This window comes from Bos mutus, chromosome 8, assembly GCF_027580195.1.
Source record: "Bos mutus isolate GX-2022 chromosome 8, NWIPB_WYAK_1.1, whole genome shotgun sequence".
Classification (NCBI taxonomy): domain Eukaryota; kingdom Metazoa; phylum Chordata; class Mammalia; order Artiodactyla; family Bovidae; genus Bos; species Bos mutus.
The window spans coordinates 10,463,799-10,487,348 of record NC_091624.1 but is presented as its reverse complement, the minus strand read 5'-3'; the positions used below and the strand labels follow the sequence as shown (position 1 = coordinate 10,487,348).

Genomic DNA, 23,550 nt, shown 5'->3' with positions numbered 1-23,550 from the left:
CCTGCTACTACGATTCCCATAATGCTCCACGCCTCCCAGGATGCTGCGTCGGACCTCGGACCACTTCCGTTCGGCGACGTAGTTCCGCTTTGCCGGGCGCGCGGTGGACGGTCTGAAACGCAGAGCGCGGCTTTCGCTGGGGCTTCGCGTCTCCGGAGCCCAGCATGGCTTCCACACGACCCTCCTCCACGGTACAGGTCTCATTCTGGCAGGGAGCGCTGAGGGGGTGGGGGTCCCTGCGAAACAGGGCCGTTAGGGAACGGGCTACGGCAGTGGAGGGCCGAGGAGGAAGGCTGCTGTGTTTTCCTAATTCTTAAGTGCTTTCATCTGTTTCAGCTCGTTTTCACCTCTTACTACAGCCCCGAAATGTAAATATCTTTTCCGTCTGGTTCAGAAACGGAGCTCTGAAAGGGAGTAGAGTCTTGGCCAAGATTTATGACACTTTCCGAACTCTTAATTGTAACCAGGCCTCCTAACTTATCTACTGCTTCATGTCCGAAACGTTTGAAATGTGTGAACAGTAACTTTGTAACTTGTCCCCTGTACCATCGCTTTGGTTATTTCAGTTATCCTTGATAGCCCTGTGATGAGCAGTAATTCTGGAAATTTTCGTAAAAGCCAAGAAGAGATTGCACCTGCTGCAACCGTATGAAATAAACATGTTCGAGAGAAAACCTTTGACAGAAAAATCAGCAGGAGAAATTCACTAGTTTTATCCATCTCTTCCTATCTACAAAACTTAAGTGATTAAGAGACTGGAACCACTCTTAGCCTCCACCCCCAGATCAAGGAAGACACATTTTCACTGGTGCCTGGTTTGTCCTTTGTGTGGGGAAGAAATAGGTTTGAAGCTCTAAATAAGCTGCATTCTGCTGGGAAACCCAGTAGATTGCTAAGATTAAGCTTTAGGTTAATCTAGGTCTTTGTTTTAGCAGGCAACCAAAACTAAGGCACCAGATGACTTGGTGGCTCCTGTTGTGAAGAAACCACACATCTATTATGGAAGTTTGGAAGAGAAGGAGAGGGAGCGTCTGGCCAAAGGAGAATCTGGGCTTTTGGGAAAAGAAGGACTCAAAGCAGGAATTGAAGCAGGAAACATTAACATAACCTCTGGTAAGATGCAGATTGTGAGTTCATCTTTACCTTTCGTGCTCAAATTTTCTGTAATGATTACCTGCCTCAAATATCACTAGTTTATGTCCCAAAACTACAAATAATAAACTTGCACCTATCGAAGTCCGTATTCTCTGCCTGCCTGACTTGGTATTATCATCCTGAGAACCTTTTTTTTAAACCTTTTATACAGTTTTTCTTCAGTGAATTGTTAGTAATTTTACTAGGAATTTATTCAGTGTGTATTTGGATTCAGTGATTTCCTTTGTCTTCTGGAATCTAGTGTAGTTCTGGCGTTAGCTTGAAGCTACTGTGTTTCCTAATATTCTTCTCTTTTTAGTTTTCCAACCGTTTTTCACCCAAAATGAAATTACCTCTTTTTAAAGTGATAGCCATCTTTATTTTGAAAGCAGTTATACAATAAAGAAATATATGAAGTAGAAAAACCTGTAATCTTTATTAATCGGGGCTATATCATTTCAAGAACTTAATAAAGCTATGAAAATACATTTTTTCCATAAATGAAACCACGATAAACAAATTGTTTTGTAACCTGCATTTGTCATTCTGAATACTGTTAAATGGGCTTTCCTGATGGCTCAGTGGGTAAAGAATTCACCTGCAATGCAAGAGACACAGGAAACAAGGTGGGTTTGATCACTGGGTGGGGAAGATCCCCTGGAAGAGGAAATGGCAACCTACTCCAGTATTTCTTGCATGTAAAACCCCATGGACAGAGGGGTCTGGTGGGCTACAATCCACCAGGTCGCAAAGAGTTGGAAACAAGTAAGCCAATAAGTACACACACACTGTTGAGGGTATTTTTTCATGCCAGTAACTAGTAGTCTACTATATTTTAAAAATAAAATCATTCATGTTTGTCATAAGAAATTCAGACAGTATGCTGCTGCTGCTAAGTCGCTTCAGTCGTGTCCAAATCTGTGTGACCCCATAGACGGCAGCCCACCAGGCTCCCCCGTCCCTGGGATTCTCTAGGCAAGAACACTGGAGTGGGTTGCCATTTCCTTCTCCATCAGACAGTATAAAAAGACTTCCATGCAGATAGGACTTCTGTCAAGTTTCTCATCGACCCTCCCATACATTTTCTTTTCTATACACATGCACTTTTCATGAGTTTTAAACCTTTTATGTTATTTTAAACATGACGGCATCACGACTGTACTCACTTCTCATCCAAATGCTTGTTTTTTATGTGAGTTTTAAAACTAGCTACTAGATTATCCAAAAAGCCTTATAGTTAAGGCTTATCATTTTCATGGTAATTATTTCCAGTTTATTGTTATATTTGTTAGTGTTCCTATACTGAGACTGTTTCAGAGAGTAGCTTTGGCAGCTGTTAAAATAATGTTTCTATTTTGCCTTGGAGAGAAAGCCTAGTTAACTTGTAAAAGTGCTCTGTATTTGCATTGTCTCATGAAAGCTGTATGTTTATGTACGTGTAAGTTGCCAAATGAAACAAGATGACTTGAACCAGTTTCTGGCCTTTAAAACCTCATTTAGTTTTCTGGTTTTGGCATACTTTAATAAACTGAGAAACTGTAAAGTTTCTTACAGATTAGTTAACTGTCCCTAGAGGCGTGCACTGGAGAAGGCAATGGCACCCCACTCCAGTACTCTTGCCTGGAAAATCCCATGGGCGGAGGAGCCTGGTAGGCTGCAGTCCATGGGGTCGCTAAGAGTCGGACACGACTGAGTGACTTCACTTTGACTTTTCACTTTCATGCATTGGAGAAGGAAATGGCAACCCACTCCAGTGTTCTTGCCTGGAGAATCCCAGGGGGAGTCTGGTGGGCTGCCGTCTGTGGGGTCGCACAGAGTCGGACACAACTGAAGCAACTTAGCAGCAGCAGAGGCATGCAGACTCCAGTTGTAAGAACTTATTTCTCTCTCCCTAATTGAAGAAGATTGGTGATCATGCTGATATTGCCTGTTCTCTTTATAGGAGAAGTGTTTGAAATTGAAGAGCACATCAGTGAGAGACAGGCTGAAGTGTTAGCAGAGTTTGAGAGAAGGAAGCGAGCCCGGCAAATCAACGTTTCCACAGATGACTCAGAGGTCAAGGCTTGCCTTAGAGCTTTGGGGGAACCCATCACACTTTTTGGAGAAGGTCCTGCTGAAAGAAGAGAAAGGTACCCTTTCTAAGTACTTACTCTTTTTTAATCACAGCATTATAGTTCCAGATTTTAGTTGTTGTTGTTGTTCAGTCACTAAGTCATGTCCGACTCTTTGTGACCCCATGAACCTCCCTGTCCTTCACTGTCTCTCGGAGCTTGCTCAGACTCATGTCCATTGAGTCGGTGACGCCATCCAACTGTCTCATCCTGTTGTCCTCTTCTGCTCTCAATCTTTCCCAGCATCAGGGTCTTTTCCAGTGAGTTGGCTCTTCGCATCAGGTGGCCAAAGTATTGGAGCTTCAGTTTTAGCATCAGTCCTTCCAATGAATTTTCAGGGTTGATTTCCTTTAGGATGGATTGGTTTGATCTCCTTGCTGTCCAAGGGACTCTCAAGAGTCTTCTCTGACCCCACAGTTCAAAAGCATCGATTCTTCAGTACTCTGCGTTCTTTACGGTCCACATCCATACATGACTACTGGAAAAACCATAACCTTGACAATACGGAACTTTTTCAGCCAAGTGATGTCTCTGCTTTTTAATACACTGTCTAGGTTTGTCATAGCTATTCTTCCAAGGAGCAAGTGTCTTTTAATTTCATGGCTGCAGTCACCATCCACATTGATTTTGAAGCCCAAGAAAACGAAATCTGACACTTTGCACTTTTTCCCTATCTATTTGCTATAAAGTGATTCAACCAGATGCCATGATGTTCATTTTTTGAATGTTGAATTTAAGCCAGCTTTTTCACTCTCCTCTTTCACTTTCATCAAGAGGCTCTCTAGTTCCTCTTCACTTTCTGCCATTATTTAGTTGGTATTTGTAGCTAAACTTTTAATAGGATGTCTCACATAATGTTGACAGAATATCTTAAGTTGTGTGAATATGGTTTAGTCCATAATCTAAGTCTTAGGCCAGTTTATTCTCCACTACCAATTTTTCTTTATAAACTGTGAAGAGGTTAACATGTTCCCTCCCCTTCCTCTCCTTAGTGTATAGTTTTGAGTTGGGTAAAATTTGTCACTGAACTCTGAAAATTTAAACAGCAAACACGTTTTTTGTCATTAACATAAAACATGATGGTAAGTGTTTTTTGGACATTATTGAAAAGAGGTACTTTCCTCAGATAATGCTATTCTTGTGATTCTGAAGTTCCAAAATCTCTCAGTGACAGGCTAGTCGTGTGCAGTTATGAGGATGTGACCTGCCTGCCTCTTTAGGACTTGGGGCTTAACTATTCCTCACTTATTACATTTACCCTCTTAAGGCCCTTACCACTCTTCAGCCCAGTGCAGACTGACTGACCACTTCCGCATTGAAATGGGTGTTCATTAAGGTCATCAGCTCATCTTTACTAAGAATAGCCCTAGTACACTGCCACCTATTCATCCTTCAAACGCTCCCTTTCCTTGGCTTCCATAAAACCCAATCCTCCTGTTTCTTTAGCTGATTCTTCTAAGCCTCGTTTTCCCCCTGCGTAACCTTTTTTTTTTTCTGGGTAACCTTTATAAACTGCTGTTGTTTGTCCTTGTCCTACACCAACCGTGAGGGATCAGGTCTGTTCCCATGGCATGGTTTATGTGGAGTTTCTATGGACTCCCATGGCATGGAGTCTGATGACTCCCAGGTCTCTGTAGCCTAGCTGTTCTATAGTCTCAAATTTGACATCTCTAAGTTGTTCAGTCACCAAGTCGTGTCCAACTCTTTGCAGCCCCAGGCACTGCAGCACGCCAGGCCTCCCTGTACCTCACCATCTCCTGGAGTTTGCCCAAGTTCATGTCCATTGAATTGATGATGCCATCCAACCATCTCATCCTCTGTTGCCCTCTTCTTCTGCTGTCTTCGGTCTTTGCCAGCGTCAGGGTCTCTTCCAGTTAGTTGGCTGTTTTCATCAGGTGGCCAGAGTATGGAGCTTCAGCTTCAACATCAGTCCTTCCAATGAATATTCAGGGTTAATTTCCTTTGGGATTGACTGATTTGATCTCCTTGCTGTCCAAGGGACTCTCAAGAGCCTTCTCCAGCACCACAGTTCAAAAGCATCAGTTCTTCAGTGCTCTGCCTTCTTTATGGTCCGTTTCTCACATGCATACGTGACTACTGGAAACACCATAGCTGTGACTGTACGGACCTTTTTAAGCTAAGTGGTATCTCTGCTTTTTAATATACTGTCTGGGTTTATCGTTGCTTTCCTTCCAGGAAGCAGTCATCTTTAATTTCATGGCTGCAGTCACCATCCGCAGTGATTTTCTTCATCCTAAGAAGGGGAAATTTGTCTCTGCTTCCACCTTTTCCTCTTCTATTTGCCATGAAGTGTTAAGACCAGAGGCCATCTAATTAGGTTTTTTAATATTGAGTTTCAAGCTGACTTTTTCACTCTCTCTTTCACCGTCATCAAGGAGCTCTTTAGTTCCTCCTCGCTTTCTGCCATTAGAGTGGTATCATCTGCATATCTGAAGTTGTTGATATTTCTCCCAGCAATCTTGATTCCAGCTTGTGAGTCATCCAGCCTGGCATGTCCATGATGTACTCTACGTATAAGTTAAATAAGCAGAATGACAGTATTCAGCCTTGTCATACTCCTTTCTTAATTTTGAACCAGTCATTTATTCCATATAAGGTTCTAACTGTTGTTTTCTTGACCCGCATATAGGTTTCTCAGGTGACAGGTAAGATGGTCTGGTATTCACATCTCTTTAAGAGTTTTTCACGGTTGTGATCCACACAGTCAAAGGCTTTTGCATAGTCAGTGAAATAGAAGTAGATGTTTTTCTGGAATTCCTTTGCTTTCTCTATGATCAGCGAGTGTTGGCGATTTGGTCTCTGGTTCCTCTGCCTTTTCTAAACCCAGCTTGTCCATCTGGAAGTTTCCTCTCAAGTACTGAAGCCTAGCTTAAAGAATTTTGAGCATAACCTTACTAGCATGGGAAGTGAGCGCAATTGTCTGGTAGTTTGAACATTCATTAGTACTGTCCTTCTTAGGAATTAGGATGAAGATTGACATTTTTCAGTTCTGTGGCCACTGCTGAGTTTTCCCAAATTTGCTGACATACTGAATGCAGCATCATTTAATAGCATCGTCTTTTAGGATTTGAAATAGCTTAACTGGAATTCCGTCACCTCTGCTAGCTTTATTGGCAGCAGTGCTTCTGAAGGCCCTCATGATTTCACACTCATGATGTTTGGCTCTAAGTGAGTGACCACACCATCATGGCTATCCAGATCGTTAAGATCTTTTTGTACAGTTCATCTGTGTATTCTTGCCATCTCTTCTTGATCTCTTGTGCTTCTATTAGGTCTTTACTGTTTCTGTCCATTATTGTGCCCATCTTTGCATGAAATGTTCCTTTGATATCTCCAGTTTTCTTGAAGAGATCTCTAGTCTTTCCCGTCCTGTTTTCTGCTGTTTCTTCACATTATTCTTTGACAAAGGCCCTCTCTTTCCTTGCTGTTCTCTGGAACTCTGCATTCAGTTGGGTATACCTTTCCCTCTCTCCCTTGCTTTTCACTTCTCTTCTTTCCTCAGCTATTCTTAAGACTTTGTCAGACAACCACTTTGCCTTCTTGCATGTCTTTTCCTTTGGGATGGTTTTAGTCAGTGCCTCCTTGTGTACGGTGTTACGAACCTCTGTCCATAGTTCTTCAGACACTCTGTTTACCAGATCTAATCCCTTGAATCTATTTGTTACCTCCACTGTATGATCATGGAGGATTTGATTTAGGTCGTATCTGAATGCCTAGTGGTTTTCCGTGCTTTCTTTGGTTTAAGCCTGAATTTTGCTTTAAGGAGCTGATGATCTGAGCCACAGTTAGCTTCAGGTCTTGTTTTTGCTGAGTGGATAGAGCTGCTCCATTTTCGACTGCAAAGAATAAAATCAATCTGGCACTTGGTGGTGTCCACATGTAAAGTTGTCCCTTGTGTTGTTGGAAAAAGGTGTTTACTATGACCAGTGTATTCTCTTGGCAGAATTCTGTTAGCCTTTGTCCTGCTTCATTTTGTACTCCAAGGCCAAATTTGCCTGTTACTCCAAGTATCTCTTGACTTGCTCCTTTTGCATTCCAATCCCCTGAGATTAAGAGAACATCTTTTTTTGGTGTTAGTTCTAGATGATCTTATAGGTCTTTATAGAACTGGTTAGCTTCAACTTCTTCAGCATCAATGGTTGGGGCTTAAACTTGGGTTACCGTGGTGTTGAATGGTTTGCCTTGGAAACAAACCGAGATCATTCTGTCATTTTTCAGATTGCACTCAAGTACTGCATTTCGGACTCTCTTATTGACTATGATGGCTACTCCATTTCTTCTAAGGGATTCTTGCCCACTGTAGTAGATTTAATGGTCATCTGAATTACATTTGCCTATTCCCATCCATTTTAGTTCACTGATTCCTAAGATGTCGATGTTTATTCTTGCCATCTCCTGTTTGACCACTTCCAATTTACCTTTATTCATGGACCTACGTTGAATGAAATTAAAAGACGCTTACTCCTTGGAAGAAAAGTTATGACCAACCTAAACAGCATATTAAAAAGCAGAGACATTCCTTTGCCAACAAAGGTCCGTCTAGTCAAGGCTATGGTTTTTCCTGTGGTCATGTATGGATGTGAGAGTTGGACTGTGAAGAAGGCTGAGTGCCGAAGAATTGATGCTTTTGAACTGTGGTGTTAGAGAAGACTCTTGAGAGTCCCTTGGACTGCAAGGAGATCCAACCAGTCCATCCTAAAGGAAATCAGTCCTAGGTGTTCATTAGAAGGACTGATGCTGAAGCTGAAACTCCAATCCTTTGGCCACCTGATGTGAAGAGCTGACTCATTGGAAAAGACCCTGATGCTGGGAAAGATTGAGGGCAGAAGAAAGGGACGACAGAGGATGAGATGGTTGGATGGCATCACCGACTCAATGGACATGAGTTTGAGTAAACTCTGGGAGTTGATGATGGACAGGGAGGCCTGGCTTGCTGCAGTCCATGCGGTCACGACTGAGCAACTGAACTGAAGTTAACTGATGTTGAACTCATCTATTTCCCATCCTTTTCCTATTCTTGGAAATAACACAACCATTCACACGGTTTTCAGTTAAAAACCTGCGTCACCTTCTGTATAACCCATCAGCAAAATCTTGTTTATTCTACTTCTGAAATGTACCTCCAGCATGTCCTCTTTTCTCTCCCTCCACTAGTTTCACCTTTAGACTATTGTAATAACCCCAGATGTGCTGTATTAATTGTTTGCTTATCAATTTGCTTAACAAAAATCCTACAGTGTCTCTTACTAAACTTAGAGTAAAAAACTCCTAACATGCTCTTCATCCTTACCTTGTACCCCTCTTCCCGTTTACTAGACTTAGTAGCCATAATGATCCTCCTAGGATGCTCAAGCTTTTTTGTGTGTGTCTTTCGACTTAATTTTCCTTTTTTTGTTCCCCTCTCTCGCCTTTTATGTTGTGATTTAGTCGCTAAGTTGTGTCTAACTCTTGCGACCCTATGGACTGTAGCCTGCCAGGCTCCTCTGTCCACGGATTTTCTAAGCAAGAATAGTGGAGCTCTCGCCTTTTAGAGCTTTTCAGTTCTTTTGGTTTTAGCATAAATACTACCTCCTTAAAGAAGCCCTTCCTACCCTCTGCTCCCTGGTAAAGAGCCCAGACACTGCTCTGTCACGGTGTGTTACTTTGTCAATAGCCTCGCAAAGGATACACTGTTACCGTTTGTTGTTTGTGTCCCTTAGGTGACTGTCTGGAGTCTCCCCCGCCACCGTCCTATTCAGTCCATTAAGTCTCAAGTGGGAGGATACCACAGTATGCTGAGCTCCCTCCTTTGTTCTTCCCTCTTTATTCTCCATACTTTTCCAGGAGTCTTTCTCAAATGTGAATCCTGCTCACCCTGGCATTAGGAGCGCATAGTGGCCTGGCCCCTACTTAGATTCTCAGCCATTTCTCTTACTCAGCCTTTCCCAATACCCCATGCTCCAGCCATACTGAACTGTTTTGATTCCAGGCTCAACGTGCTTGCCTCTAGACCTTCACATTTGTGGAACCCTCTGCCTTAGCTGTCCTTTCCGAACATTCTTGACCTTTGACCTGGTTGATTGACGTCTCGGTTTAGAGAACATCTTCTCCATAGGGCCTTCCCTGATTCCCTCCAAGTCTAGGTTGTTTACTCAGGATTCCCCTTAGCACCCCGTGAAGTCAAGGGCTGTTTCTTAGTCATTTTTTATACTTAGCACGTCAAGAGTATCCAACACGCTGAGTGAAGTAAGGTGAAAGTCCTCCTTTACCTTACCTCAACTCTATTTAAATTCTGATCTTCTTTGTTACAGGTTAAGAAATATTCTCTCAGTGGTCGGTACTGATGCCTTAAAAAAGACCAAAAAAGATGATGAGAAATCAAAGAAGTCCAAAGAAGAGGTAAATACGTCCTTGGCTTCATAGTGTCAGCACACAGGAGACAAGGGGCTAGTTCTCTCGTTTTCTGTTTTCAGAGCTTTACTTTGCCTCGGATGAGGGCCAGAGCAGGGGTTGGAGACTGCTGTTTAGGAATAGTTGTTGGCAGTTGTTTGTGGTTCCTTTGTAGATACAAACGGAAGTAAGCGAGTTTCCCATTTCGGGAAAGAAGCACAGCATTCCTGGTTTCCCTTGTAAAAAGGAACCAGAAATCATCCAATAAGAACTCATAGAAAGAAGCACATCAGAAAACACATATACCTGATTTCATCATATTATACTGAACCAATTCACCTTTTTCCTGGGCAGTTACAGTAGGGAATTGATAGCTATGAAAGAGGCAGGGATGCTTCAGACTTGACATTTCTGCTCTTATTTAACTTTCAGTATCAGCAGACCTGGTACCATGAAGGACCACACAGCCTGAAGGTTGCTAGACTGTGGATTGCTAATTACTCACTGCCCAGGTGAGGAGAAACTTGAGAAGGGGGAAGAAGCATGCTTCTTATTTCCTCTCAGGGACTGAGGATCTGCTTTATAATGACTGTGGTTGTTAGTTGAAATTGAGTGATACAGAGACTTCTTTGGACCCTTGTTTCCAGCCTGTTTGCCCAGGGTAATGTTTTCCGTGTTACAGGGCAATGAAACGCTTAGAAGAGGCCCGTCTTCATAAAGAGATTCCTGAGACAACTAGAACCTCCCAGATGCAAGAGCTGCACAAATCTCTCCGAGTAAGACTCTCTCAGCGATTGCCCGATGTTTTAAAGATTTCTGCAGTATTTGTTATATGTTCTACCTTGGCCCGCCTCTAACAAATAAAAGGCAGCTGTACATCTTCCTTGCTTGCACTGTTGCTGCTTGGGAGGATCCATCAGTTAAGGTGGCAGGGAACCTACTGTACTTCGTACCAGGCAGAGACCTGTGGTTCCCGTGCTTTACTTCTCCCTTTTAATATGTTAGACTGTACTTTAAATCTTGCCATGGCTTTCTGGTTTATTTTTAGCTGACAGAGAAGCTGTTGACACAGACTGTAGATGACAGCATGGGGGAGTTCCAGATAAGCCTTGACTCCGTTCATTCGTTCATTTGTAGCAGTGTCTCCTGACAAAGAAGGAGGGGTGGGAAATCTTAGGGTGGGTTAAAACTGGAAAGATTTTTTTTCTTTTTTTAATGGTGGAAAAGCCAAGAAAGTCTTGGGTTAGCATTTAATGATTCCTTGTTTGTCTGTTTTTTTAAGTCTTTGAATAATTTCTGCAGTCAGATTGGGGATGATCGGCCTATCTCCTACTGTCACTTTAGTCCCAATTCCAAAATGCTGGCCACAGCCTGTTGGTAAGTCCCCATTTTATAGTGTTCTGTTTTCTTTTCCCTGAATGGGGTTCTGGGGGAAAAGTCAACATTTGTTTTGGAAGGCCATTGCTTGGCTTCCCTGGTGGCTCGGCTGGTAAAGAATCCGCCTGCATTGTGGGAAACCTGTGTTCACTCCCTGGGTTGGGAAGATCCCCTGGAGAAGGGAAAGGCTACCCACTCCAGTATTGTGGACTTGAGAATTCCATGGACTGTATAGTCCCTGGGGTCGCAAAGAGTTGGACGTGACTGAGCTACTTTCAAAAAAAATGTGAAAAATAAACAGAAGGCCTCTGCCATCCCATTTTCCTCTGCTGCCTCATGATCACATCAAACTAGAGGTGGTAACTCGTGCCCATTGTAGTTTGTGATAGAGCTTTCAGTTCGCATCTGTCAGTCACATTCTTGGCATTAGCATCATTTTGGGGCAGATATATTAATATAGGGAGTTTATAGACTAACTATACACACCTTGATACAGCTTTTCTTTTTTAGTTATATCACCTAAGCAAGATACTTCATACTTTTAGTTATGTGACCTAAGCAAGATACTTCTCTGTAAGCTTCAGTTTCTTTATCTGTAAAGCAAAGCAAATTACCGTTCTTGTGTTTATTCTGTTTTCTGTTTGCCATCGCATATGCAGAAAAGTTTTAAGACGTGAAAACTTTGTTGTTTTGTTCTGTTCAGTCACTTAGTTGTTCTCGTGGGACACTGTCGTCTAGTGAGGGGCAGTCTTCCTTACATTGTACACACAGAAGCTACTTGACTAGGCAGAAATCGAGACCAATTCAGGAGAAAACCAAGGACCTATGTAGATTCGTCCACCTCTTCAAGCCTCAGCTGTCTTTATTATAAAGTAGAAATGACTCACTTTGCTGTGCAGCAGAAACTGACACAGCATTGTAAATCACCTGTACTCCGATTTAAAAAGTTAATTACCAGAAAATAAAACGAATACACAAGTAAAGTAGAAATGATTATTCCATCTTATGTACCTCACAAATCTGTTATAAGGATCATTTGAGATGATAGATATAAAAGTAATTTGTTGGAATTTTTCAAAATAAAGCAGTTTTTATTTAAATACTTTGTAAGTAGTAATATGCTATTCATATTTAAGGAGATAGTATCATTATTAATATTACAGGTAGGTAACTTCATTTGTCCTACTTTGCCTAGAAATTGGTCCAAAAGCTAAGGAGAAGAGCAACTTGTGCTGTAATATTTACAGTCCAGTAGAGGCCTTTGTTTGCTTCAGACCTGGCTATAGCTTTCTTACATAACCCTCCAAATGATAAGCCTTTTCTTTTTTGTCTGCCACTATAACGATTTTGGGGGGTAAGAAGAAATTGTCCTTTAGTAATGTTACCAAGATACCTTTTCCTTCCCAGACCAACCCTGGCTGAGATGCTTTCCTTTGTATTTGATAGGAGTGGGCTTTGCAAGCTCTGGTCTGTTCCCGATTGCAACCTCCTTCACACTCTTCGAGGTGGGTTAGACTCTTACCTAAATCTTGCTCTTTTTCCCAATTCAAACTCTATCAAGCAGTATAACTCTTAAAGCTCTACAGGACACTCAAACCCAGTACACACACGATTGATTCTTGATATGATCTGACTTGGTTTGGTTTTCTTTGACTGCAAAGCTGAATGATAATGACATCATATGCATATTTCTCTCTCATGTCCAGCCCTACTCTGGCATTTACAGTCTAAAGCAAGAAACATTTTTTTGTGTGTTAAGCTTTTTTTTAATGTAATTTATACGTTAGTTTAAATTTTAAAAGTTCAATTTTTTAGTAGTTGAATAACTAATACTTTATAGGTTCACGTTTTCTGAAATGTGTATATATAATATTCCTCATTGTGTATATTTACACTTAAGTTATAACGGAACAGCAGCCCTTTAATTTCCATCTCTTACACTCCTTCAGGCCATAACACAAATGTGGGAGCGATCGTATTCCATCCCAAATCCACAGTCTCCTTGGACCAAAAAGACGTTAATCTGGCCTCTTGTGCTGCTGACGGTTCTGTGAAGCTGTGGAGCCTTGACAGGTGAATATTACTGCTCTGTCCGCACGGCAGTCACCGCAGTAAACAGTTGATTGGTTGGCCCTAGGGACCTAGAACTCTGTACCTTGGTTTTTGCCTCTAATATAGTGACCGCTGTTTCCTGGCTCCAGTTATTCTGGAACGATCCATTATACCTGCCATTGCAATAGACTGACATTGGACAAATGCGCTATTTGGTAGATTGACTGAAAATAATACTCCAGACAGCACATTGGTTCTTAGCAAACAGCCACAGGGGAAGAAAGAAGGTTATGTCCAGCAGTATTGCCAAGGAAGTGATGTCTCCTCCCAATATTGTCATCCTTTACCTAAACCATATTTTCCAGTTACAACAGGCTTCTCTGTTTTAATGTGTTTGTGATTATTTATTGCTTTCCAAGAAATAGTTAGAAGCACCTTGTTGCCTAAAAGACTTCTGAATTCAGTTGCTTAGTTTTCCTTCTTTGGGAAAGCACATGAGGCTTTTGTTCTAGGATTTTGTGAGGAGCTAATTAGTGTCTCCACTCTGCTAGATAGGATCTTAGCTGTGAGCACAGCAAGTTTTAATTGGCTTTGGTAATATGTAGCAATATTTGTTCCCCTAGGGCTTTGATTAGTTCTGTGTATCCACATTAATAGTGTTCCCTTCTTAATTGCCCTCTTTAGGGTTTGTGTTTATTTCCTTTCACTGGTGTTTCAGATCTTCTTTCTGCTGTTGCTGGTAGTAGAATTTAATGGCCACTGAAAGGAAACTAAGCCTCTGTTTAGGAGTTCTGCTTTCATGTGGATCCTTGAACAAGCTGAAGTTTGAGATAAAATTATCTATAATCCACTTGCACCAGAAATGTTTGATATTGCCCTGCATCTCTATCAAAGTATGTTTCTTTCTAGAATCTCAGCAGTCCTTTGGTTCAGAGAAATTATTTTGCTTGTTAGGTTGAAGTATCTTTTATTTTTCTCTTAATCTTAAGTGGTGTAGAATTAAGAGTTTGTTGACAATGAATTGAAATAGAAGGACAATGCTTATTGAAGTGCTGTGGCATCTGCTTCTGGTTCATTGACTACACTGAAGCCTTGACTGTATGAATCACAACAAATTGTGGAAAATTCTGAAAGAGATGGGAATACCAGACCACTTGACCTGCCTCCTATGAAACCTATATGCAGGTCAAGAAGCAACAGTTAGAACCAGACATGGAACAACAGACTGGTCAAAATTTGGAAAGGAGTACGTCAAGGCTGTATATTGTCACCCTGCTTATTTGACTTACCTGCAGAGTAAATCATGAGAAATGCTGGGCTGGATGAAGCAGAAGCTGGAATCAAGATTGCCTGGAGAAATATTAATAACCTCAGATATGCAGATGACACCACCCTTATGGGAGAAAGCGAAGAGGAACTAAAGAGCCTCTTGATGAAAGATGAAAGAAGAGAGTGAAAAAGCTGGCTTAAAATTCACATTGAAAAAACTAAGATCATGGCATCTGGTCCCATCACTTCATGGCAAATAGATGGGGAAACAATGGAAACAGTGACAGACTTTATTTGGAGGGGGGGGGATCCAAAATCACTGCAGATGGTGATTGCAGCCATGAAATTAAAAGACACTTGCCTCTTGGAAGAAAAGCAATAACAAACCTAGATAGCATATTAAAAAGCAGAGGCATTACTTTACTAACAGAGGTGCATATAAACAAAGCTATGGTTTTCCCAGTAGTCATTTATGGATGTGAGAGTTGGACCAGAAAGAAGGCTGAGCTCCGAAGAACTGATGCTTTTGAACTGTGGTGTTGGAGAAGACTCTTGAGAATCCCTTGAACTGCAAGGAGATCAAATCAGTCAATCCTAAAGGATATCAACCCTGAATATTCAGTGGAAGGACTGATGCTGAAGCTGAAGCTCCGGTACTTTGGCCACCTGATGAGAACTGACTCACTGGAAAATACCCTGATGCTGCAAAAGATTGAAAGCAGGAGGAGAAGGGGACGACAAAGGATGAGATGGTTGGATGGCATCACGGACTCAATGGACGTGAGTTTGAGCAAGCTCCAGGAGATGGTGAAGGACAGGGAGGCCTGGCGTGCTGCAGTCCATGGAGTTGCAAAGAGTAGCACACAGCTGAGCTACTGAACAACAAAAATGGGCAGTGTTCACCTGTGGACATATGTAATGGTCCCAAAGCTTTTATAACCTTGGGAGGTGATTAGATTATCGTTGGCCCTAAAATTTTAACAGATTACAAGTTACAGTTTGGCCTGTCCACCCATGCAGAATGAGTGCCTGTGTGCTCAACAGTTAAAAAAAAATTCAGTGAATATTTGCATGAGTGTAAGATAGTTTACGTAGGATATTCGGTTCCTTTACAGTGATGAGCCGGTGGCAGACATTGAAGGGCACACCGTGCGTGTGGCCCGTGTGACGTGGCATCCATCAGGGCGCTTCTTGGGTACCACCTGGTAAGCCATCCTCTTGTTCTGTCCTCAAGTCATGTTTTCTTGGACTGCAATGAATCAGAATCACAAAAGACTATATGGTACAGTTAAGGCCAAGTGTACTCGGCTTTAAATTGCAGTTAATCTGAGATTTCGGTCACTAAATGCCAGAGAGCTAGAGTTTCCCTCTTCTCTTTCTTGGCCAATACTAGAAGTGCATTTTTTGATGGAGAGGGGCGGTGGGGTGGGCTATACGTTGTATTATAACTTCACTGCTTACAGATCAGTCTCTTTTCTTGGTTCTATAAATTCAGTGAGGCCAGAATCTATTAAAGACGTTTTTGAGATACAGTTTACGTGCAGTGGAATGGATTTAAGTGTATAATTTAGTCAGTCTTGACAAATGCATGCATTCACATGACCCACATCCCTGTTGTTAGAGGTCCAAGGGAACAGAAAGCGCCCACCAAGCTGAGAAGTCGTTTTCTTTGGCTGCACTGAGGCTTCGTTGCTGCTGTGGGCGCTCTGGTTGTGGTGAACGGGCGCTGCTTTTGTCGCAGTGCACATGCTTCTCGCTGCAGTGGCTTCTCACGTTGCTGACTAAGCTCAGCCTCTAGGCACGCAGGCTTCAGTAGTTGCGGCGCATGGGTGGCCCACGTCATGTGGAATCATCCCGGCCCAGGGATTGAGCCCATGTCCCCTGCATTGGCAGGTGGATTCTTATCCACCGTACCACGAGGGATGTCACCGAGAAGCATCTTGAGAGGGATAATCAAGGTGGACAATTCCATCCATATAACCAGTGGATCAGTTTATTACAGGGTCACTTATAGGGTGGGATCTGGCAGTCAGCAGTCCTGAAGCATTCACAGCTGCAGTCTGCACCTTCAAGAAGCCATTGCAGCAGTTTTATAGTTAACCTAGGGTACGGGGGTCTGTGCTTGGAAGCAGGAAGTACATTCCTAAGTCAAGATTTATGAGTGGGTAACCAGTAGGTGCTGGGAATACACCAGCAAAGGTCTTCATTGTTTGACGACTAACAGAGCATGGAGGTCTCCTGGTCCTAATGGTTGTTAAACAATATCTATGAACTACTAATAAAAGCCCTTGACAATAGAAAAGTGATTTACCACACAGTACAGTTCTGGGTGGGGTCAGCAGGAGGACAGGAAGAACTGTATGGGCCCAAGACGGCATCAGTTATGCTCATAGCCATACACTTGTCGATAGAGAGAACACTTGCATCACCCCAGAAAGTTCCCCCGTGCCTTTCCCAGCCAACTCCCCTTTCCAAAACAACCCCTGCCCTGATTTCTGTCACCATAAATTAATTCTACGTGGTCATACCTTATAAACTCATTTGTGCCTGGGTTCTTTTACTCAGCACAACGTTTTTAAGACTCATTCCTGTCGTCGCGTGTATCGGTAGTCCCTTTTTATCGCTGAGAAACAGTCGGTTGCATAACTGCCAGTTTATGCATTCTCCCATTGGTGGACACTTGGGCTGTTTCCAACTCTTGGCTGGTAAGAATAAAGCTACTGTACGTATCTTGTCCAGTACTTTTTGTGGACATATTTGTCTTTCCTTTCTCTTGAATGAATACCTTAGAATGCAATTGCAAGATTATAGGGTAGATGTATATTTAACTTTTAAAATTTCCAGGGGGTTTTCCGTAGTGCTGGTGTCATTCTGCATTCCCAGCATTCTAGTGGTGGTGTTTGTTTGTTTTTTTAACATCTTTGCAACATTTGGCATTGGCAGTCTCATCATTTTGACCAGTCTTGCAAGTATGTAGTGAAATCTCATGGTTTCAGTTTTTATTACTCTGATGACTCTTGGTGTTGAGTCATACGCTTATTGACCCTTTGTGTATTTTCTTTTGTTCAGTGTTCAGGTGCTTTACTCATTTTTTAATTGAGGATTTTTTGTTTGTTTTATCTTTTTTCCCATATGTATTACAGTTTTCTCATCATTTATTGAGATTTTCACTATTGAAATTTCTTTGGTGGCCGCATTGAAAATCATTTGACCGTGTGTATGTGGGCCTCTTTATATACTCTCTATTCTCTTATATTCTGTTGATTTACTTGTGATTGATTATATCCCCAACATTCAGTTTAGGACTCAGTAAATGCTCAGTGAATGGAAGGACATAACAGTGAAATTGGGGAAGAAAGTAGGTGACAGAGTCTTTGTTCTGGGCCATCCTAAGGGAATTCTGTTTTCTAAAATAGCCACTGAGATAGTTTTTTAGGCATGGGCAGTCCACAGTTTCCCATTTAGCACCCAAGACAGATAACGCTTAGTTGTGGAGACATTATTTATGCCAGAAAAGAATTTGTTAATATGGTTGTATGAGTAGTTTCAGAAATATAACTTGAGCTCCAGCTATTTACAGCACTTGGTACATTGAAGCACTTTGTACACTTGTAATTTATAGCACTTTGTACACTTTGAGTATCTGCTGGTTAATTATTAGCTTGACTTTTTAAGCTATGACCGATCATGGCGCTTATGGGATTTGGAAGCTCAAGAGGAGATCCTGCATCAGGAGGGCCACAGCATGGGTGTGTATGACATTGCCTTCCATCAAGATGGCTCTTTGGCTGGCACTGGGTAAGGCTTCTTCCACACAGCCGGGGCAGCTCAGTCATCTGACCTCTGACATCTGCCTGCTTCCAGAGGGAACTGGGTTCACAGTACTCATTCATGAACTGTTTTGTCAGGGGACTGGATGCATTTGGTCGAGTTTGGGACCTGCGCACAGGACGTTGTATCATGTTCCTAGAAGGTCACCTGAAGGAAATATATGGAATAAATTTCTCCCCCAATGGGTAAATAAGCTCACTGAATGAGGGGTGCACAGGGTTAGTGGCCAGAAAATATTCTGTGTTTCTGACTTCCTCTCTCTATCTGATCCACAGCTACCACATTGCAACTGGCAGTGGCGACAACACCTGCAAAGTGTGGGACCTCCGACAGCGACGTTGTGTCTACACCATTCCTGCCCATCAGAACTTAGTGACAGGTGTCAAGTTCGAGCGTAAGTCTTCCTTCTGTTGTAAGCCTAACTACAAGACAAACAGATTGCATTGGCATGAAATGCAGGCCAGGTGTTAGCTTAACTTGGAAGGGGAACATGAGAGAATTTGGACCCTGTTGAAGGAAGAAATGATCATTTCCTTCCTCAGCCACCCTTTCAGACAGAGCTCTGACTGCACGCCGCTTGTTGCTAGGAAGTAAAGAAGACTTCTGTGCGTGGTTTGCTTTCCAGGGAAGGTCCAAGCACTTAGTTCTTAATATTATTTTGTGTGTTTTTTTGTTTGTTTGTTTGTTTTAATTTTTTATTCCTTCATTTCTCATGTGTTCCCCATCCTGAACCCTCCTCCCTCCTCCCTCCCCATACCATCCCTCTGGGTCGTCCCAGTGCACCAGCCCCAAGCATCCAGCATCGTGCATTGAACCTGGACTGGCATCTCGTTTCATACATGACATTTCACATGTTTCAATGCCATTCTCCCAAATCTTCCCACCCTCTCCCTCTCCCACAGAGTCCATAAGCCTGTTCTATACATCAGTGTCTCTTTTGCTGTCTCGTATACAGGGTTATCGTTACCCTCTTTCTAAATTCCATATATATGCGTTAGTATACTGTATTGGTGTTTTTCCTTCTGGCTTACTTCACTCTGTATAATAGGCTCCAGTTTCATCCACCTCATTAGAACTGATTCAAATGTATTCTTTTTAATGGCTGAGTAATACTCCATTGTGTATATGTACCACAGCTTTCTTATCCATTCATCTGCTGATGGATAATATTATTTTGAATAGGTTGTGTATCAGGGAAAGAACCAAAAGACCTTAATAATGTTATTTGTTTCCCTAAGTCTGTCTGTAGTTGTTCTCTTTTTTGTAGAGGCCTAGTAAAAATGCAGATTGGAGGTTGGCGTTTTATGAATGCCAAAATAACATCTTTTTGAAAATAGTATACTCTAGTGGATTTTGGGACTTCCCAGGTGGCACAGCGGTAAAGAATCCACCTGCTAGTGCACGAGATGCAAGAGACGTGGATTTAATCCCTGGGTTGGGAAGATCCCCTGGAGGAGGAGATAGCAAGCCACTCCAGTATTCTTAATTGCTTTAGAATTTTTTTTTCCTTATGTGGCATGTGGGATCTTAATTTCCCAACCAGGGGTCAAACCCATGCCCCCTACAGTGGAGGCATAGAATCTTAACCACTGGACCACCAGGGAAGTAACCCACTCTAACATTCTTGCCTGGAAAATTCCATGGACAGAGGAGCCTGATGGGCTACAGTCCATGGGGCCACAAAGAGTCGGCCACGACTGAGCACACACCCTGCAGATTTGGGTTCTGTTCTTTTTCTTACGCTCTTGAATATTTCAATTCCTGAAGTAATTCCTCTTCTCTTTTGTAGCTATCCATGGGAATTTCTTGCTCACTGGTGCCTATGATAACACAGCCAAGATCTGGACTCACCCAGGCTGGTCCCCTCTGAAGACTCTGGCCGGCCACGAAGGCAAAGTGATGGGCCTAGACATTTCTTCCGATGGGCAGCTCATAGCCACTTGCTCCTATGACAGGACCTTCAAGCTCTGGATGGCTGAATAGGCAGGACCATGGAAGAAGGACTCAATCTCCCTTTAGAGCCATTTTCAAAAGAAAGGAACTGATGTGTTTTGTTCTATCATGTACTTTGCCAATTACCATGTATATAGATCCTCAAAGAATCGAATTTCTGTCTCAGCTCCCACTTCAGGCAAGCAGCCCAATCCTTGGGTATTGGTCAACCCCTTCCATGGTTGAAAAATTTGTTTTCCTCTTCAAGCCCCTCCATGAACTTTGTAGACATTGTTTTTATTAATCTTTTGTTTGAATGCCCTCTTGCTTCCCTCAAAGCACTCAGGATTTTTACTTCTTGAAACCTGGCTTTCCGTTACATGGTACGTGTTTCAGGACTCCATGTGACCCGGAGAGCACGACGGCCGTGCTCTGCAGGAAGCCCTCAAGTAGAGAAGCGAGTCTCTCTGTGCGCTGGCTGAACAGCACCTGACAGAGGAGGGCCCTGAGCATGGAAGGCGAAGACGTGGGCCACAGCTGTGTCCTGGCTTCCGCAGCAGAGGTTCACCTCATCCTGTTGAGTTCACTTGGAATGCTAACTGCATCAGGAAGTCCAGAGCTGAGCATCTGCCTCTTCAGAAGATGTCTTCCGTTTTGCTTTGAAGTTTGGCATCCTTTGTTACCCCAAAACTAGGCCACTGTGTCAAGATTCAATGAAATTTTTAGGAAGCAAACACGATGTCTCTACTGTGCAGGTTCTTTTCTGCTGGTTATTTATATGGATCCTTCATGTGGAGATAACTCTGGGGGAAAAAAAAATCCCTAATGGGTATTCCTAAACATAAACTTTTTTTCTTTATTGCACACTTGCTACAGAGTAAAATCCTATTTAAAAAACTGTCCTTTAAAGAATTATTTTTATAGTGAAGCCTTTCCTGAGTCCCAGCCATTGGTCCACAGAGATCCCTTTTTTTAAATTTGGGATATAACACATGATCTCAAGTATGGCTTATTCCAATTCCATCTCCTTAGTAAGCATTCTGTCAGTCATTTTTTTAAAAATAGAGGGCTGTTGGATTGTAGGCCAGACTACCAGTGAGCTGTATCTGGACCCTCTAATTCTTATTCATTGGCCACGCAGCAGTTACCTTCTCTTTCCGCCCCAGATATACAACCACTGAACTCTGAATTCACACAGATTCACACAAAAATAGAATTGGCAAGGATTGTGTATAGAAAATTGAAGGGGCTTATATGATGGCTTCTTGAACATTCAAAACACTTGTCCTTTGCTTCCCAGGGAGGCTGACAGTTACTCTTGTACAAACTATGAATGAGTGACATGTAGCTAAAGGGACTTTTTAGTCTGATTTCAGCTGCAACCAAGTGGGTGCACATCCTGTGTGCCTCTGGAGGTTCTGGATTATCAGCTCTGCCTTCCGTTGTGCACTTCACTCTCTTCACTGTTTAACGGGCTCTATTTCCTCCATAGTTGTGGTGGTTTAGTTGCAAAGTTGTGTCCGACTCCTGCAACCCCATGGACTGTAGCCCAGCAGGCTCTTCTGTCCATGAGATTCTCCTGGCAAGAATACTGGAGTGGGTTACCATTTCCTCCATAGTTAAGCCATGAAGAATTGTTTTTTTCATAACTACCTTTGTAGTGTGTTGTAACTAATAATGAACCTTAGTATATTAGCATGCAATTTTTAAATATAGTGTGTTCAAGATTTTCTCAAAGTGAAAATTTTACTATCATTCAAACTTGTCTTCTTTTTGGGGGAATGGGGGGTTCCAAGTGATTTAGAAGTAGCAACTGAATGAAAACATTTCATCTAAGCCTTTGGCAAAAGAAATGTGGAATATACATTTCCTCACTGGAAATATTGTTAGAAAGCCTTTGGCTGAGGAGCATACACTGAGTGTGGCATTTCATGATCATGGTGAGATAATCACACTGCCATCACTTAAGGGACACTTTGTCCAGGTACCGCCAGGCCACACAGACATCTTGTTTAATTCTCAATCTCCTGAGCTAATTATTATTGCCTTTTTTACAAACAAAACTACAGTTCAAAGAAGTAACTTGCTCCAGATTACCTAATTAGTAAGTGGTAAAGTCTTGACTCTGACCTTATAAGAGGTTCATAGGACTTTAGTATGTTAGCAACACTGACCAGACCCAAAAAAAAAACACACCAGTCCAGTCAGCACGGCCTGTTCCCTGTACAAAGCCTGAACTTTTTAACCACTCTACCTTGTATTTATTTTTTACTTGCATTTATTTTTTGGCAGCATTTATTCCCAGACCATTACGTTTTTTGTTTCTTCATTTTCTTCTGGGGTATGTTTTTCTTCTGTGCCACCTCCTCTTCCAGTTTAGGAACAGTCTCCTTTTTCAGTGAGAATTTGTCCTTTTTTCAGCGTCGCAGGGACAGTGAGGATCGTCTCAGTGTGGCAGGGAGAGCTCCTGGATCGGGTGAACCCACCATGAGCTCTGTAAATCCTGCGCCCCCTCTCGGGGGCTTTGTTCACCTGGATGTGCTTGGTGGCCAGAGCATCTGAATCTAAGCCCTTCAGTTAGGCATTGCTCTCTGCATCTTTGAGCATATACAGTAAAAACTCAGCCCTCTGGACCACCAACCCTGCATCCAGCTCCTCTTTGGCCTGAGCAGACCTACAAACTCTATCATTGTGATGACAGAATGGCATGGCACGTGTTCTATAAAGGGACATCGTTCAGATACTTGGTGGCATTTCAAATATGCATACCCTAAATGGCCTGGGCCATTTCACAAGTGTTCTTAAAGTGAACATGGGAAGAGTTTTGAACCTCTTGATTTGCATGATTTTCTGGGATTTCTGGGTCAACTGAATAGCAAACCATTTTTAGAAGTCACCTTCTTTCCCCTGGCCGGCACACGGAGGCTGCATGATGCCTGGAGTTACTGGAAAAGACATGAACCAGCAGGAGTCTCAGAGCGCCGGCCGCCTTCCTCAAAAAGTTCGGGAAGCTGAGAGTCCCTGAATGGCTGGACACTGTCAAGCTGGCCAAGCATAAAGAGCTCACTCCCTACAATGAGAACTGATCCTACACACGAGCTGCTTCCATCGCACAGCACCTGTACCTCCAGGGGCGCTGGGCTTGGCCCCACGACCACGATCTCTGGAGGGGCATCAGAGGAATGGCATCATGCCCAGCCACTTCAGCAGAGGTTCCAAGAGTGTGACCCATCAGGTCCTCCAAGCCTGCAGGGCCTGAAAATGGGGGAAAAGGACCAAGATGGGGGCTGCAAACTGACATCTCAGGAAAAAGATCTGGACAGAATCACCAGACAGGTGGCAGCTGGCAACAAGCAGCATCAGGGCAAATGGTCCTGGGTTAATAAATGGCCTCATTCCTTAAAAAAAAAAAAAGTCACCTCGGGTCACTTACTGGAAAAGCCTGTTCCACCGT

General features: G+C 42.7%; 1 protein-coding gene across 5 annotated transcripts; it reads left to right on the top strand.

Moving 5' to 3' along the window:
• Positions 1 to 33: 33 nt before the first annotated feature.
• Positions 34 to 21,840, top strand: PRPF4 (pre-mRNA splicing tri-snRNP complex factor PRPF4). Of its 5 annotated transcripts, none has more exons than XM_005911855.3 (14): positions 34 to 191; positions 936 to 1,113; positions 3,077 to 3,263; positions 9,557 to 9,644; positions 10,068 to 10,147; positions 10,318 to 10,411; positions 10,918 to 11,012; positions 12,459 to 12,517; positions 12,962 to 13,085; positions 15,449 to 15,538; positions 18,009 to 18,131; positions 18,242 to 18,349; positions 18,440 to 18,558; positions 19,954 to 21,840. In XM_005911855.3, exons 1-14 carry the CDS (start codon positions 165 to 167, stop codon positions 20,145 to 20,147), a joined length of 1,566 nt encoding a protein of 521 aa, XP_005911917.2. In that variant the 5' UTR covers positions 34 to 164; the 3' UTR covers positions 20,148 to 21,840. The 5 variants fall into 5 exon arrangements, with proteins under 5 accessions (XP_005911917.2, XP_070231179.1, XP_070231178.1 ...); XM_070375078.1 differs by having other exon boundaries at positions 59 to 191; positions 933 to 1,113; XM_070375077.1 differs by having other exon boundaries at positions 66 to 197.
• The last annotated feature ends 1,710 nt before the right edge of the window (positions 21,841 to 23,550 follow it).

Excerpts from the sequence above, each read along its gene's own strand:
- PRPF4 (XM_070375076.1), top strand. The coding sequence starts at position 165 with ATGGCTTCCACACGACCCTCCTCCACGGTACAG. Across the intron at positions 18,350-18,439 it reads ATAAATTTCTCCCCCAATGG|CTACCACATTGCAACTGGCA; the intron begins GTAAATAAGCTC and ends TCTGATCCACAG. Across the intron at positions 18,559-19,953 it reads GACAGGTGTCAAGTTCGAGC|CTATCCATGGGAATTTCTTG; the intron begins GTAAGTCTTCCT and ends TCTCTTTTGTAG.